The 15,540-nt window shown below is 35.3% G+C and overlaps 1 protein-coding gene and 1 long non-coding RNA gene across 2 annotated transcripts in view; one reads left to right on the top strand and one right to left on the bottom strand.

The window, feature by feature from the left end:
• The first annotated feature begins 1,002 nt into the window (after positions 1 to 1,002).
• LOC120124711 lies at positions 1,003 to 15,404 on the top strand. The gene is made up of 3 exons (XR_005516299.1): positions 1,003 to 1,069; positions 6,716 to 6,723; positions 15,394 to 15,404. It is a non-coding gene; the product is annotated as an uncharacterized LOC120124711 (long non-coding RNA).
• Positions 1,099 to 15,540, bottom strand: part of LOC120124710 (putative 3,4-dihydroxy-2-butanone kinase) — a 27,945-nt gene continuing 13,503 nt past the window's right edge. Inside the window, 10 exon segments of the mRNA XM_039143311.1 lie at positions 1,099 to 1,224; positions 1,360 to 1,455; positions 1,535 to 1,647; positions 1,714 to 1,787; positions 1,873 to 1,956; positions 2,699 to 2,742; positions 2,835 to 2,978; positions 3,851 to 3,915; positions 4,178 to 4,270; positions 4,351 to 4,481. Coding sequence (XP_038999242.1) covers positions 1,114 to 1,224; positions 1,360 to 1,455; positions 1,535 to 1,647; positions 1,714 to 1,787; positions 1,873 to 1,956; positions 2,699 to 2,742; positions 2,835 to 2,978; positions 3,851 to 3,915; positions 4,178 to 4,270; positions 4,351 to 4,481 — 955 coding nt within the window. The 3' untranslated portion in view covers positions 1,099 to 1,113.

The raw sequence follows: 15,540 nt of genomic DNA, 5'->3' as shown, positions 1-15,540 counted from the left end.
AATTATTAAAAATAATTAAGTTGTTCAATAATGTGTCGACTATCGTCAGTTTAATAAGACAACAATAAAGAACAAGTATCGCCTTTCGATTATACGCAATTTGTTCGATTAGTTAAAGGATACTTATTTGTTTTCTAAGATTGACTTAAGATCGAGATACTATCTATTGAAAGTTAAGGAAATAGATATTTCAAAAACAGTCTTTCGGATTATATATGGCCATTAAAAGTTCTTGGTGATGTTTGATCTCACTAATGTGCCAAAAGCATTCATGTACTTTATGAATAGAATCTTTCAGCATTATTTAGATCAATTTGTGTGGTCTTTATTGATGATATATTGGTATAATCACAATCAGAAGATGAGCATGATCATCATCTACGAGTTATGCTTCAAACTTCTCGCCAAATTCAATAAGTGTGAGTTTTGACTAACTAAGGTGACCTTTGTAGGTCGCATAGTTGCATTAGATGGTGTCAAAGTTGGCCCACATAAGATTCAAACAGTAATAGATTAGAAACTGTCAAGGAATGTTATTGAGGTTCACATTTTTCTTGGGTTTGTTGGGGAAGGACTGTGTGGGATTATCATTGAATGAACTCGAGCGTGTACTCATGCACGAGGGTAAAGTGATTGCTTATGCATCTAGACAGCTAAAGTCGAATAAACGTAATTATCACACCTATTTAGAGTTAGCATTAGTAATCTTTACATTGAAGATTTGAAGACATTACCTATATAAAAAGAAGTCCTATATCTATACCGATCATAAAATTCTTACGCTATCTGTTTACACAGAAAGAACTAAACTTGAGGCAATATAGACATATAAAGATTATTATTACGTCATTGATTATCCAGGAAAGACTGATTTAATAACTAATTTGTTTGTTTTGTAACAGTATATTTACCACCATACATTTGGGAATTGCTTTAAAACTCAATGAAGTATTGTGTGTATGTATGCGTATGAAACTGGCTCTCTCAGCTTGATGCATCCGGAAAAAGAGAGGAAAAAAGCAAAAGCGGAAAGCCAATTACTAAACAAAACTCGGCCAAGGTAGAATGAGTGCTCAAGATGAAAGATGGGAGCTCAAGATGAAAGATGGGAGTTCAAGAAGCTTTTTCATATTTAGCCTTCACAGCCAAAGCAGCTGCTGCCATCGCCCCCGGATCCGGAACTGTCGCAAGGATAGCCGCTGACACATAGCTTGACCACCCTGCCTGCAATATCCCAACAACAGCTTCCTACTTCAATGAAGTTTTCTAGCCAACATCATCCAACCAAAAGAAATAGTCCAGTGCAATCAAATCAAAATCCTAAATACTAAACAAGGTGAAGGTAAGATGATACAGAACCTGCGCCTGCATGTCTTTAGTTGATTCAGCTCCCGACAATGCTGCTTCGGATGAAAGAACAAATGCAGTAGAAGAATCATCACCAGCAGTTAATCTCTGCTTGCAAAACAAAATTCTTAGCGTGAAATCTTAGGACCGGATCAACAAAAAGGAGCAAAATGGCAATTGATCTAACCTCCTTCAGAACTGACGATGCAGGAATAAGTGCGTCTAATAATGTACGATAACCAGCATTAGCCCCACCATATTTACTGACTGCAGCAATGGCAGCTTCGAGTGCTTCAGCCCCTGAAATAAAATGTCAGTAAGACGAGGTGTCCAAGTAAAAAATGTTTCAGAAGATCGTTATCTCACATTGCTTTGCTGTGACATCTGAATCTGAGTTAGCTTTCAACTTTGCATATGCTGCCTTACAAAATATATTGTATCTGTTCAGAGAAAAATGTAGAGTGTGTTATATTTCTAGTTATATCTGTAAGTAAAAATCAAGCAGAGAACGGGCAAATAAATTACAAGATTCCACTTGTTCCTCCCATAGCTCTTCTGACAGATGATCCGATTTCATTCACTGTTTCTGCAGCATCATTCAGAGGATAACTGGGACAGATGAAGATGATTCATCAAGTAAGATTCAAATATACAACAAAAATACATATTATAATGACAATCACCGAGGTAAAAGAACATTGTTATAAAAATTGTAAAACCACATAACCAAAGCTGACAGCCACGAGCCATCAGTCAATACATTACACTAGCAAATCGCTGCAGAAATGATAATGGAGGAAAAACGAGTTACACCGGAGCTAACAAACAAAGCTATAACATCATGCTCCAAACACCAGTGGTCTGTTTGACTAGAACAGTTTTATACATTAAAATATCTCCCATCAGAAATATCCTTAGCAGAATTATGGGAATTCAAGTCTCTCAAGCATCGATGGGATTCTTCTTGCAATGACACTAATACAAAATGTATAATAAAATGAAATCAAGTATCTCTATGACCAAGAAAAATATCTATAAGCACACCTTGGCAAGCACCATATCAGAAGAGGAATCTTAAAATAATATATTATACATGGTACTACAGGAAAGCGTTATAAACAAGATAAATATACCCCTTCCCTGTCTAAAGATAATGACTCATCAAAACCTATGACACTTCATCAAAAAGCTACAGATATCCAGAAAACATAAAACCAATTACAATGGTGGCAAACAGCTTGCATAAGTAAATATATGTCTTAGTAAATCTGGCTGGGGATTGCCAAAACTACTATTCTAGAAGAATCTCCCTAACTAAATTACAAAAGAAAATAATGGACAAAGTGCATACAATTTTTTCATATCATCAAGGATTGCTGTAGCACCTTTATACATCTGCAAATGCAAGTTAATCATGTATATCATACAGTAAATTGTGAATCAAAAGGCATAAATGATAATTAAGACAGTTTGAGTACACAACTTACTGTTGACCCACAGTCACCATCACCAACTTTGCTATCCCAGTCATTCAAACTGTCCCTCATATCAATTACTGCATTTACTGCTGCTTCAATAGCAGTTTCAAGAATGCGGCCGTGTTCGCTAAGCTTCTTTGGTCGACTTAATGACTACCAAGAACAAACATGAATGAAGATGCCGGTCAACCACAACAAGAAACTGTCTTTTCCTCAAACCCAACAAGGTATGAACAATGTCATGTACCCAAAAACTCATTTAACAATATTAACAACCCCTACCAGCTATTCACATTACCGAAAAGGATATAATTTAAGGATCTATTTCCAAGGAATTGAATTTCATCTATCAATATATAAAAAAATGTACATTTGTGTTACTCTCTCTCTCTCTCTCTCTCTCTATATATATATATATATATATATATATATATATACATTTGTGTTATTCTCCCTCTCTCTCTCTCTCTCTATATATATATATATATATATATATATTCTTATTTTATTTTAGTTCTCCTTTGGACAACAAAACATCTGATGCCATTTGTGAAATTATTTTATTTTTCAAGCGAAAAATGCCTAACGTCAGCAATAAGACCTTAAACAATTTATGTAACCCATATTACTTTTTGTTACTCTGGGGCAATGGGAACAAGAGGGGCACCTTTGACCAATTTGTAACATCGATCAACACAAAAATTAGTAATTAAACTTTACATTATTTTTTTTACATGAGTGCTTAAATATGATGTCATTACATACTCTTCCATTGATAGCAGTACTGCTAAAACCCTAAAATATAGTCCAAATTGTTCATTTGATTAGCCATCATCTATATCTATCAATGGTAACATCAAAGACTCAAAATTCAGTGACAGCAACTAAAAACCTAATATCTACATTCTGCATGAAAGATATTTTTATTTACTTTAAATGTAACACTTAATTAGGTTACTTTTTTATAACAAGCAACAGGTCCATTCCTAATATAGTCTTCTAAAGTATTAATTTCTGGAACTTACATCCTCACTCTTTGTCGAACGAGACGGTGGCAACGGAACAGGAATCTTGGCAGGTGGACGATTACCTAAAAGAAAACAGGAAACATAGGCTTAATAAACCCAAAATCACCTGAAATTTATTTTGAATTTTCAATATAAAATGGTTAACTGCTGTAGCCACTATAATTAACTGTTGAGTTTATATTCTTCATAATAGTTCAATTTAGACCATCATTATGTGATGCAATATATGATGTTAAATTCCAGACATTTCGTCCTAAAGCATCTTATAGACAAGTGAAAAGATGAAACATAAAGAAGTATCAATATTCTAACACATTGACAGACCAGCAGAACCAACAGGCCAATGTGGAGCCTTCGTGGGAGCATCCAGGCGTAGCAACAGAGTTTGATCTGCCTTCATTATAGAGATTGAAAATCCTGAAAGAAACATTGTACTGATAATGAGCAATACTTGCAAGTTGCAACAAAAAGAAAACTTTCTTATATCAAAAACTAACCTGCCATATCAAGAGAGGTCATAAATGACCCAGTATACACTCTTTCAACAGCTAGTCCAAATTCCAGTTGTAGCTGAGGGACAGTCTTTCCAGCTGCAATCATAAGTTCCATCAAAGGAGTGGCACCTAAGCTGCAAGTCAATAGATCTTTATCATTATAATAACAACAACAAAATAAAAATATAGAATAGACTAGGACAAAAATAACGAAGAGGTGAATAAATGCAGCAAACTGAGCTTAATTAGGAACATAACCAGGCATTCATCAAGCTGAAGCTTTCATATTAGCATAAACTTCAGTGATTGTGCCCTTAGTTAATGTTCTTGCCGAATTTGAAATCAATTCGCCAAAACAAATGAGCCGAATTTGACCTATTAATTGAGTACATTTCTGAGATTTTTTAAATAATCTAATCTATAATTCAATAGCCTCTACAAAAGTCATTAACAGCTTAATGTTTTCTGTGCACTTTCCTAATCTCTGTAATGTCAGATCTTCAATAATGTAGTTGTCCTTGTAAGATCTTATTGAAAGATATTTTATGTACTTCATCTTTCTAATAAGTCTAAGGTTAAAAAAATGAGAGAGAATCTTAGAGACGGTTCATTCCCCAATGGACTGATCTGGTCAGCCTTCATTGATAACCTTAGCAAAAGAGTTTCTAGGAGAGCATTAAGGGTGCGTTTGGTTCACGGAATGTAAGATTACTAGTGGGAATAAAAGATTACCAGGGAAATCGGGATCGATGGGCTTGCATTGACTGTAAGGTATACCCTGAAGAGGCATGTGCATCACAACACAAATTGTTGGTTTTGGTGTTCCGCGTACCGCACGGGAGAAGCACTCATAGGAGACCTAAACTGGGTAAACCTAGGATCCTTTGGAAGAAGTTACATGGAGCGACAGCTGATGACTTTAAGAGTAAGGTTTTGTCTAATACAGGTTTTGGAACTACAATCTCAAATAATGCAGATTTGTTATGGAAAAATATGGCAAATTCCATCAGAGAGATGGGCAAAAACACCCTGGGGTTGTCGACGGGGAAGGCCAAGGAACATAAAGAATCGTGGTGGTGGAACGACGAAGTCCAAACTAAGATGAAGACAAAGCAAACTTGTTTCAAGGAGTTTCTACAATGCAATGACGACGAAGAAAGGTCGAGAGCTAAACAAAGATACAAGGAGGCAAAGCGGGAAGCCAAGAAAACGGTGGCTAAAGCAAAGGATAAGGCATACGAGGAAATGTACAAGAGATTAGACACCAAGGAAGGACAAAACGGCATCTTCAGGCTTGCAAAATCTAGGGAGAATAGGAAAAAGGATCTAGGTAGCATTAGGTTTATTAAGGACAACAATGGTGTTCTTCTAGCGAAAGATCATGATATTAAGAGGGTTTGGGGTAGTTACTTCTTTGACTTATTTAATGAGGGTGCCTCTCCCTGTAGAGATAGTACCGTTGATGGGTCAGCCGACCATCATACTACGGCCAATGACTGCCCTACAAGTAGGATTGGGTTTGAGGAAGTCAAAATGGCTCTTAGAAAGATGGGAATGGACAAAGTTGTCGGTCCTGATCAAATTCCTATCATTGTGTGGTTGGCCCTAGGAGAAGAGGGAGTTAAGTGGTTGACCAACATCTTTAATATTATTTTAGAGACTGCCAAGATGCCAGAGGAGTGGAGAGAGTCCACGGTGATACCAATCTATAAGAATAAAGGAGATCCCCAATGTTGTGGTAACTACGGAGGTATTAAACTACTCAGTCATACTATGAAGCTATGGGAAAGAGTGATAGAGACTAGGTTGAGACAAGTTACTAGGGTTTCGGAAAACCAATTTGGATTTATGCCAGGCAGGTCTACCACGGAGGTGATTCATCTACTTCGACGACTTATGGAGAAATATAGGGAAAAGTCTAGAGATCTTCACATGGCGTTCATTGACCTTGAGAAGGCTTATGATAGCGTTCCCCGAGATATGATTTGGAAGACTTTGGAAACGAGACGGATCCCAACTGCTTATATCCGGGCGATTCGTGATATGTATTGTAGATCTACTATAAACATCAGGACTACAGTTGGCGACACCGAGGCATTCCCAGTGGAAATCGAACTCCACCAGGGGTCGGCTCTTAGTCCTTACATCTTCGCCTTGATTATGGACGACATCTATTGTTCGACACCAGACGGTGTACCATGGTGTATGCTTTTCGCTGACGACATTGTCCTAGTTTCTGAAACAAAATCTAAGTTGAATAATAGACTGACTACCTGGAAGACTGCTTTGGAAGAAAAAGGTCTAAGGATCAATATTGAAAAGACAGAGTATTTATGTTCAAACTTCAGTGGGGACCAAAACGATGAAGATGTAGAAGTATGCATAGAAAAACACGTTCTCCCCTCAAAGGATTGTTTCAAGTACCTAGGGTCTATGATACATAAAGATGGGGGTGTAGATGATGATGTAACACACCGTATAAAGGCGGGATGGCTAAAGTGGAGGGCTGCTACTGGAGTTTTGTGTGACAAGAAGGTACCTCTAAAACTTAAGGGAAAATTTTATAGAATGGCAATAAGACCAGCGTTGTTGTATGGATCAGAATGTTGGGCAAACAAGAAGGATCATGTAAGGAGTATAGAGGCTGCAGAAATGATAATGCTTCGATGGACATGCGGTAGGACTCTGTGGGATATGACAACAAACTCTACTATTAGGATATCCTTGGGGGCGGTGCCTGTTTCTGAAAAATTGAGGGAGGGAAGACTACGGTGGTTTGGGCATGTCCTTAGACGACTACCGTCGGATGCGGTCAGGAGGGTAGAGTCGATTACAGTCGACGGTACCAGAAGGAGAGGACGACCAAGGCGAAAGTGGGAAGACTGCTTGAGATCTGATTTGATGGATTTAGCCCTTACCGAGGACATGACCTCTGATAGGAAAGTATGGAGACTAAAGACTAGGGTAGTCGAGTAGTGTGGGTCACATCTCTAGGGTGTATCATCTCTGTCTTCTTTTAATGCCTTTGTAGTAATTTCCATGAATTCTACTTTTTATACGTTTCTGTTATTGGTATTTATGAAGGCTTAGAACTGGGCTTGCTATCGTGGACTTATGTGTAATATTCTCTTCACTTTTAAATTTAGTCGGGTCTTACGTTTCTGTCTATATGCATAGATTTTTTCGCAGGGATTTATTTGCAGGGATTACTTCCAATTTCAAACACGCATATGATATTAATGATATTTATGACTGCATATGAATACTGTTCAACTATGTATTTATGTATTTATTTATACATGCTTTGCATTTTATCTATATTTTTAATTTTCTGAATGCCGGAGGTCTTCCACGGAAGCTACTCTCAACCTGGCGTTGGGGGCAGCCTACTACCCTACCTCCCCCTTACCCCATTACATATGGGAATTGGGTTTTGTTGTTGTTGTTGTTGTAAAATATTTATATATTTTCTTTAAAAAATTAAATTCATAATATTTATATAATTTTTTTACAAAATTAAAAATATAAAAAATGTTTAATGAAAAGGTAAAAAAAAAAATTAACCCCTGAACTTTATATAAAATTTTAATTATAGATTTTTTTTTGTAAATATAAAATAATTTAAGGATAAATTTGTAATTTAACATTCGTAGAATTTTTATTATTCAATGACAGAAGAAGGATATTTTTGAAAAAAAAATAAAAATTTAAGGGCATTTTAGTCCAAAACTCCGATAATGTTACAATACCTAAGGGAAGGGAGGTAATGACATTAACGGTAATATACCCCAAAAAATCTACTATTGGTAACAAAACATTACCGGGAATGAGATTCTCGGCCAACCAAACATGGGAATCCCACAATTCTTGAACCAAACACCCTCTAAGGGAACGATTTAATCACCATGGGAAGGTTAGTAAGGTGTATATTCCCCTCGTTAACAGAAGACCAAGGTATAGAAACTCCACTTTTGCCTTTGTTCATTTCGATAGGCAAGAGGATCTTCTAAATGCTATCCCGAAGATGAATAATGCGATGATTGACGGGAGAAAAATTTCGGTCGGAGTGGTAAAATACCAAAAGTCCAAGTTCAAGAAAGATCCAATAAAAGTTGTCAATGCAAGGTCGAAGAGACCGGAAGAGGTTTCTTCAAAGGAGTATGGAAGACAAAGAGGCGATGTTCAACAGGTTTCACCATGGGAGGTCATATAGGGACTCTCTGATTGGTGTTAGAAGATTGCCAGTGGGTTGTCAAGGTAATAATTGGGGGGGTGAGGTGGGAATTTGAATAGTCAGTTGAAACGTTTTCATACCTTTAGAAGGGAGAGAGTGTGTAACATCCTCAATATCGGGTTAGTGATCAGATTGTAAAGTTTCAGAATTTGGTGACTAAAGTAGAAGAATGAAATAGTTCAATGATTTATTTTGAAATATTACTTGAAAGATGTTAGTAATTATAAGGTGAATTGAAGGGCAAAAGGGTCATTTGCAAGGAAAATATTTAAATATGGTTATATATTAAACACGTGGAAGGGAAGAGGAAACAAAGTGGTTTCCAGAATTCTCTTTATCTTTCTTCTTCCTTCACGCGTGAAAGCCAAGAGACAAAGGTGAGTTTTCTGATTATTGAGTTCTTGGTTAAATTTAAGATTTGAGTTTTGATTATTAGATGATAATTAAGCTTAAAGAAAGCTTAAATCATCTTAAAATCAAAGGATGGTGGAGTTAGGAGAGATTAAAGATTTAGAGTTTACAAATGAAATCTTGGAATAGAGTTCATTACTCAAATTGGAAGATAAATTTGACTTGTCAATGGTTAAATTAAGAGATATGAAGTGATAAAATGAGTTTTAAAACATGTTGAAAATCTGGTATAATTCTTGAAGTTAATAAAGAGGAGATGATATTAAGGTTCAAGACGAGATAAATGAATATAAATGAGTTTGAATAGGAGTAAGTTAAGAATACGAAATGGAATGATATATGAAGTAATTAAGTTAAAAAGAGGGGATTTTCGGGCATAAATTGGATTTCTGGGCTATGTGCATCGATGCACATTCAAGGTGCACCGATGCATCAAGGGTAAATTTCCAGAAATTGTTCATTGAGTATCGATGCATTAAAAATGGAAACATCGAATGCAATTAATGCATCGATGCATAAGGAGTGCATCGATGCACATGTTAAAGGGATGCATCGATACACTGTAGAATGCATCGATGCACTTCAAGGGAAATAGAATTATACCTTTCTTTTGGTCTAAGAAATGATAGATTGGAGTATATCAATTGGATACTAATATGTATCAATGTATGATTATATATATATCGAGCACGAACAAGTCCCGGAACAATTATCAAGTTATGATTCGATCGCAAGAGAGGAAATTATAAAAATGGATTGGAACTTAGTGAGGCCAAAGTGAGTGCGTATTATTTTATATATGATGTTTAATGGGAAATAAGACTTGCGACAAGTCTAATTTCTATAATATTGTGCATGACGCATGAACATGAACATGTGTTTGTTACGAGTGTCTGAGCTATATGTTATGGTATGTGTTGACATGTTATTATATATGTATTTCATGGTTGATGTGAATATATGCTATGTTATGATGATATGATAAGAAATCATACGAATATAAAAGATAAGTTATGTGATAAGATCGTTGAGATATATAGAAATGGAATATAAGATTATGCGAATACATGATATGAGATAAATTAAGTAATAATATGGGAATATGGTAAAAAGCGAGTTTAGAAGAAATGATGGGAATGAAGTACTCAAGTGTAAAGGTTATATAAACAATAAGAATGTGAGTTGGGTAAGTGAATAGTGGTATGAACATTTATGTGAAATAGTAAAATAGAATTATATCATTGAATGAGAATTGAAACAAGATAGATAATATTGACCTATTTGATGATATGAGACTTGAACATAAGTGATAATAGGAACATATAAGATGAGTTAGATGGGAAAGATACATATGCTTAAATAAAATTATGATATATGGGTTGTATGATGGAAATCTACGTAGTCATATTAGAAAGTTATAGGTACTATATGAATTGAACTAGGTAAATAGATTAGATTAGTATATAAATGAAATAATAGCAGTGACATATGTTTATGAATATGACAGATGTGATATGATCTAGGTGAATATCATAGAATGAGGTATAAGCTATATGATATGAGATAAGTTATTTTATACATATATGATATAAGCTATTAATCAGGACATATGAGATTATGAGAAGAAGAATATAAATGATGTGAATACAAGTATAGGAAAAATGATATATATATATATATATATATAGGAAGATGAATTATATGAATACACATTTAGATGAGGAAATGATGGATTATATGAACATGTGACTATCTATATATATATAGGATAAGATATAAAAATAAGATATAAGCAATGTGACAAGAAATGTGAAATAGTATGAAAAATGGATATGAGCTACGTGATATGTGAAAGTGATTTACGTGTTTATACATATATGTGATTCAACTTATGTGACATAATCTACGTGCTATGTGAAAGTGAACTACGCGTTTGTGTGAAAATGTGAAATGACATAAATGATGATGCCCATGTTATGTGTCATGAGAGCTAGGGTATAGTTGGCATGCCAAGAGTCGAGGGTCTACGCGGTCCTTCGGGACATATGTATTCTTTGGAACATGTATGAGGTCTTTTGAGACACATACTTGATCCTTGGCATATGTATATGATTCTTAAGCAATGATATGTGGTCCTTAGGGACAACCTTATATGGCACTTCGGTGCATTTCTACGCGGCACTACGGTGCAATTCTACGTGGCACTTCGGTGCATTTATACGAGCTGTGGTGACAGCATAGTGCACAACCTCAATAGACTCACATATCTACAGTTCTTACAGATGTACATGGGCTAACAAAGAGATAATAATAAACATATATATTACATGTAAAGTATATGCTTTTGTGATATGAATTGTATTATATAATTGATATGATGATGTGTATATGTGTACATTTGATTACATGAAATGTTATATTGTTTTGATCAGATAGCATGATATGATATGTTCATGCATGATTAAGTAGTTAGAGTTACTTTAATGTGTTTAATGCCTCACTAAGTCATCGACTTAGCGTGTGATTATTTCACACGTAGGTTACCGAAGTGAAAAGAATAAAGAGCAATGTGGAGAAAGACATGCCAGTTCTCCTTACCAAATGTCAGATCAGAAGAAAGGTGAATAATATGTATTTTAATACATAAAGTTCTAGTTGGCATGTATTCAAGATAATATATTGTATAAGCTCTGAATAGTTCGATAAAGGTTTTGAATAAGTTATATGTAATAATAAATTTTAAATTACTCACTATTTTATACAAGTAAAGGTTTTTGAAAAGTCAATGTGACACTTCGGACTCGGATCTGGGTCGGATACGAGTTGGGGGTGTTACAGAGTGGATCAAGTTCAAGAAGATATTTAAAACGATGGATTTGATTCAAAAGTGGCTAGATGGGGTTATTCCAAGAATGCGTGTATTATTACTTTTTCATTAGAAGAAAAAAAAGGCAACAATGGAAGAAAGAGCCAAAGATTTAAAAGTTTGGTTTGATTGGCTAACTCCAATTTCTTTGGATGGGGGACTGCTGTTAGCTTTTTGTTATGTTTCCTTGATGGGTGTACCCCTCAATTGCTAGAGTGGAGTGTTCTTCAACAGTTTGGATTCAAGATGGGGATCAGTGGTGGAGATTAAGGAGGAGAAACTTCAGAAGAATGACCTTCGGGTGGCTCAGCTACTTCTTCGAGTGGCAAGTCCTTTTGATGTTCCAACCTCTGTCGTATGGTTGGATGGAGTTTCTTTGAAGGGTATAAACATATTCATATAGGTATTGCTGTTTAGCAATGGGTTGAGTGGGCTGCCACCATTTTTGGGTGGTAGTATGATCTTATTGTACTTGGTTCTTATGCAATAAAATTTCTAAGGCACTCTTTTCCTCCTTCCAATGTTCGGTGAGTCTTTGTTGCTTGACGGTTATGAAGGGGGTTTTTAACGAGGCCTTCCTTTTTATCAAAAATAATGTTCCAACTTCTGTGACAATCAATACGAAAGGGAGATCGTATGTGATTAAAATTGAGGCTGAAATGGTGAACTTTTTTCCTGAGTCAAACAAGAGCGGTATTGAGGAATCAAATGATAATTTGGAAGGAAGTTCAACGGAATCTTTTCAAACTGAAGTCTCCCCTAGACAGAAAGGTCGAGAAGCCCATCAATCAGAAGCGTCGTCTCGGGAAAAGGTGTAGTCTTGGCTCCAGTAGAACCTGACAGGTGGCAAGGGAGGGAATGTCGGTGATATTAATGATTCAAGGGGCAGGATGTGAGAGAGTCGAGGGAAGAGCATAATAATTACGTAGTCTCCATGCAACAGGATCTGTCGAGGAATGAACTATTGGATTGTGAGGTGGGTGGAAACAAGGTCATTAATAATATTGGGCCTGGTAATATCCCTAAGTTAGATGATGGGCCAGTTCGGAAGGATATGGATCGGGTTAGGAAAAGATGCTCACAATCTAGGCTTGGAAGGAGACAGTTCTTTAGACCCACTTGGAAGGGATGAGAAAAATCGCAGAGAGTTGGAATTAAATTTAGAGGCATATACGCTTTTGGATGAGACTCGTGCCAGTTCTCAAAAGAGGTTTTCTTCTCAGTAATCTCCTTCCACCTTGAATTGAAGGTGTTATGCAGGGAGTTCTATTTCATAAGGGAGGAGGGAGAGCAGGCTTTTCAGGAGGGTTTACTGTAGATCCATAGGAAAAAGTGTCGAGGGTGATAGATCTTAGGATCCTTCTCATGTCTCCCCTCAAATCTCGAAGGAGATGGAAGAGGCGAATGCTATATGGAATACTAGTAATTTGTAGGGTATCACTTTTCGTGGAGGGAAAAGAGCCTTCACCAAGAAAGCTTCTGCTAAAGTGAAATCTAGGTGTAACGGGGATGGGAATTAATGTCCCAGAGAGGATAGGTTTTTTATACAATTTATAATGTCAAAGTTTGCTATTATTTCGTGGAATGTAAGGGGTCTTTGTAATATCCCAAAATTCAGGGTTAGTGACTAAATTGCAAGTTTTGAAAACTATGTGCTTGATTTTGAAATAAGTTAAAAGTTCATGGATTTAATTGAAGATATTTGATGTTGGATTTAATAGTAAAGTTGGAAAGTAATAAGGGTATTATGGTCTTTTCTAAGAGAAGATTTTATTCTCTTTTTTAAGGAATATAAAAACGTGGGAAATGAGGAAAATCTATCTAGAGTCTTCTTCTCCAGCTTCTTCTTCTCCCCGTAAGTCTCAGTTATAGGTGAGTTTAATTTTAGTTGTTTAATTCTTGGATTTATAAGTTGATTTTGATTCTTTGAGTATTATATAAGCTTAAGGAAAGCTTATATAAGCTTTAAACATCAAGAATAGAGAATTAAAAAGGAAATTATATGAAGGGTGTAGAAATGAACTTTTGTTATAGAAAGATTTTTGAAGTTCTAAAGATGGATTTGACTTGTCAAAGGGTTAATTAAGAAGTTAGAGGTGATAGAATTGAATTTAGAACACATGGAAAATTTGATGAAATTCTTTGATTCAAGAATTATGGTGAATTGTGAGATATGGTGAAGTGTTATAGTATTGTAAGAAGGTTTAAATATGTATAGGTAAGTTTTAAGGTATAAGGAAGGATTAATAAGCAGAATTTGGGGTCAAAACAAGACATGTTCGTGCTTAAAATGTAATTCTGGGTAATTTGCATCGATGCATCTTCAATGTATATCGATGCACTCTCAAATAAATGAACATCGAATGCAATTAGTGCATCGATGCACTCTCAAATAAATGAACATCGAACGCAATTAGTGCATCGATGTATAAGGAGTGCATCGATGCACCCCTTAAAATGAAAACATCGAAGGTGATTTGTGTATCGATGCATGGGTAATAGAATTGAATTTAGAACACATGGAAAATTTGATGAAATTCTTTGATTCAAGAATTATGGTGAATTGTGAGATATGGTGAAGTGTTATAGTATTGTAAGAAGGTTTAAATATGTATAGGTAAGTTTTAAGGTATAAGGAAGGATTAATAAGCAGAATTTGGGGTCAAAACAAGACATGTTCGTGCTTAAAATGTAATTCTGGGTAATTTGCATCGATGCATCTTCAATGTATATCGATGCACTCTCAAATAAATGAACATCGAATGCAATTAGTGCATCGATGCACTCTCAAATAAATGAACATCGAACGCAATTAGTGCATCGATGTATAAGGAGTGCATCGATGCACCCCTTAAAATGAAAACATCGAAGGTGATTTGTGTATCGATGCATGGGTAGTGCATTGATGCACATATTAAAGAATACATCGATGCACTGTAGAATGTATCGATACACTTCAAAGGGGAAATAGAAATATACCTTTCTTTTGGTCTAAGAAATGATAGATTAGAGTATATCAATTGGATATTGATATGTATCAATGTGTGATTATGTAGATATCCAACATGAATAAGCTCCAGAATGATTATCAAGTTAAGATTTGATCGAAAGAGAGGAAATCATAAGTGGATTGGAATGTAGTGAGGCCAAGGTGAGTGCATTTTATTTTTATAAGATTATATGGAAATTGGAGTTGTGATAAGTTTATTTTCTATAGTAATAGCTCATTAAGTCTTGATCATAAGTATGTTAACAACATGAAGTGTATGTATGTTTGATTATATGAATTGATATGTTTTTGTATGTGCTATGTGGTTTACGTAAAAACACCATTAAGAGTTAATGAGAGAATATAAAATAAGTTATGAAATTATAGGAATATAGAAGATAAGTCGAGTAATATATGGAAATGGAAATAGATGTCTTTAAAGAGTAATAGGAGAACAAATATAATTCATATGATAATGAAATATAAGACTATGTGAATACATGGTTATGAGATAAAATATGTAATAATAGGAAAATATGATGAAAGTGAGTTCATGAGAAGTGATAGGAACTAGGTAAACATGTGTAACAGTATATGCTTAATAGAAACATGAGTTGGACAAGTACATAGTGGTATGATCCATTATGAGAATTAGTATAATAGAGCTTTTTGATTTAATGAGTGTTAAGGGAA

This window comes from Hibiscus syriacus, unplaced genomic scaffold (genome assembly GCF_006381635.1).
Source record: "Hibiscus syriacus cultivar Baekdansim isolate YM2019G1 unplaced genomic scaffold, ASM638163v2 tig00110429_pilon, whole genome shotgun sequence".
Classification (NCBI taxonomy): Eukaryota; Viridiplantae; Streptophyta; class Magnoliopsida; order Malvales; family Malvaceae; genus Hibiscus; species Hibiscus syriacus.
Note: the sequence above shows the minus strand (reverse complement) of the source record. Positions and strands in the feature narration are given on the sequence as shown.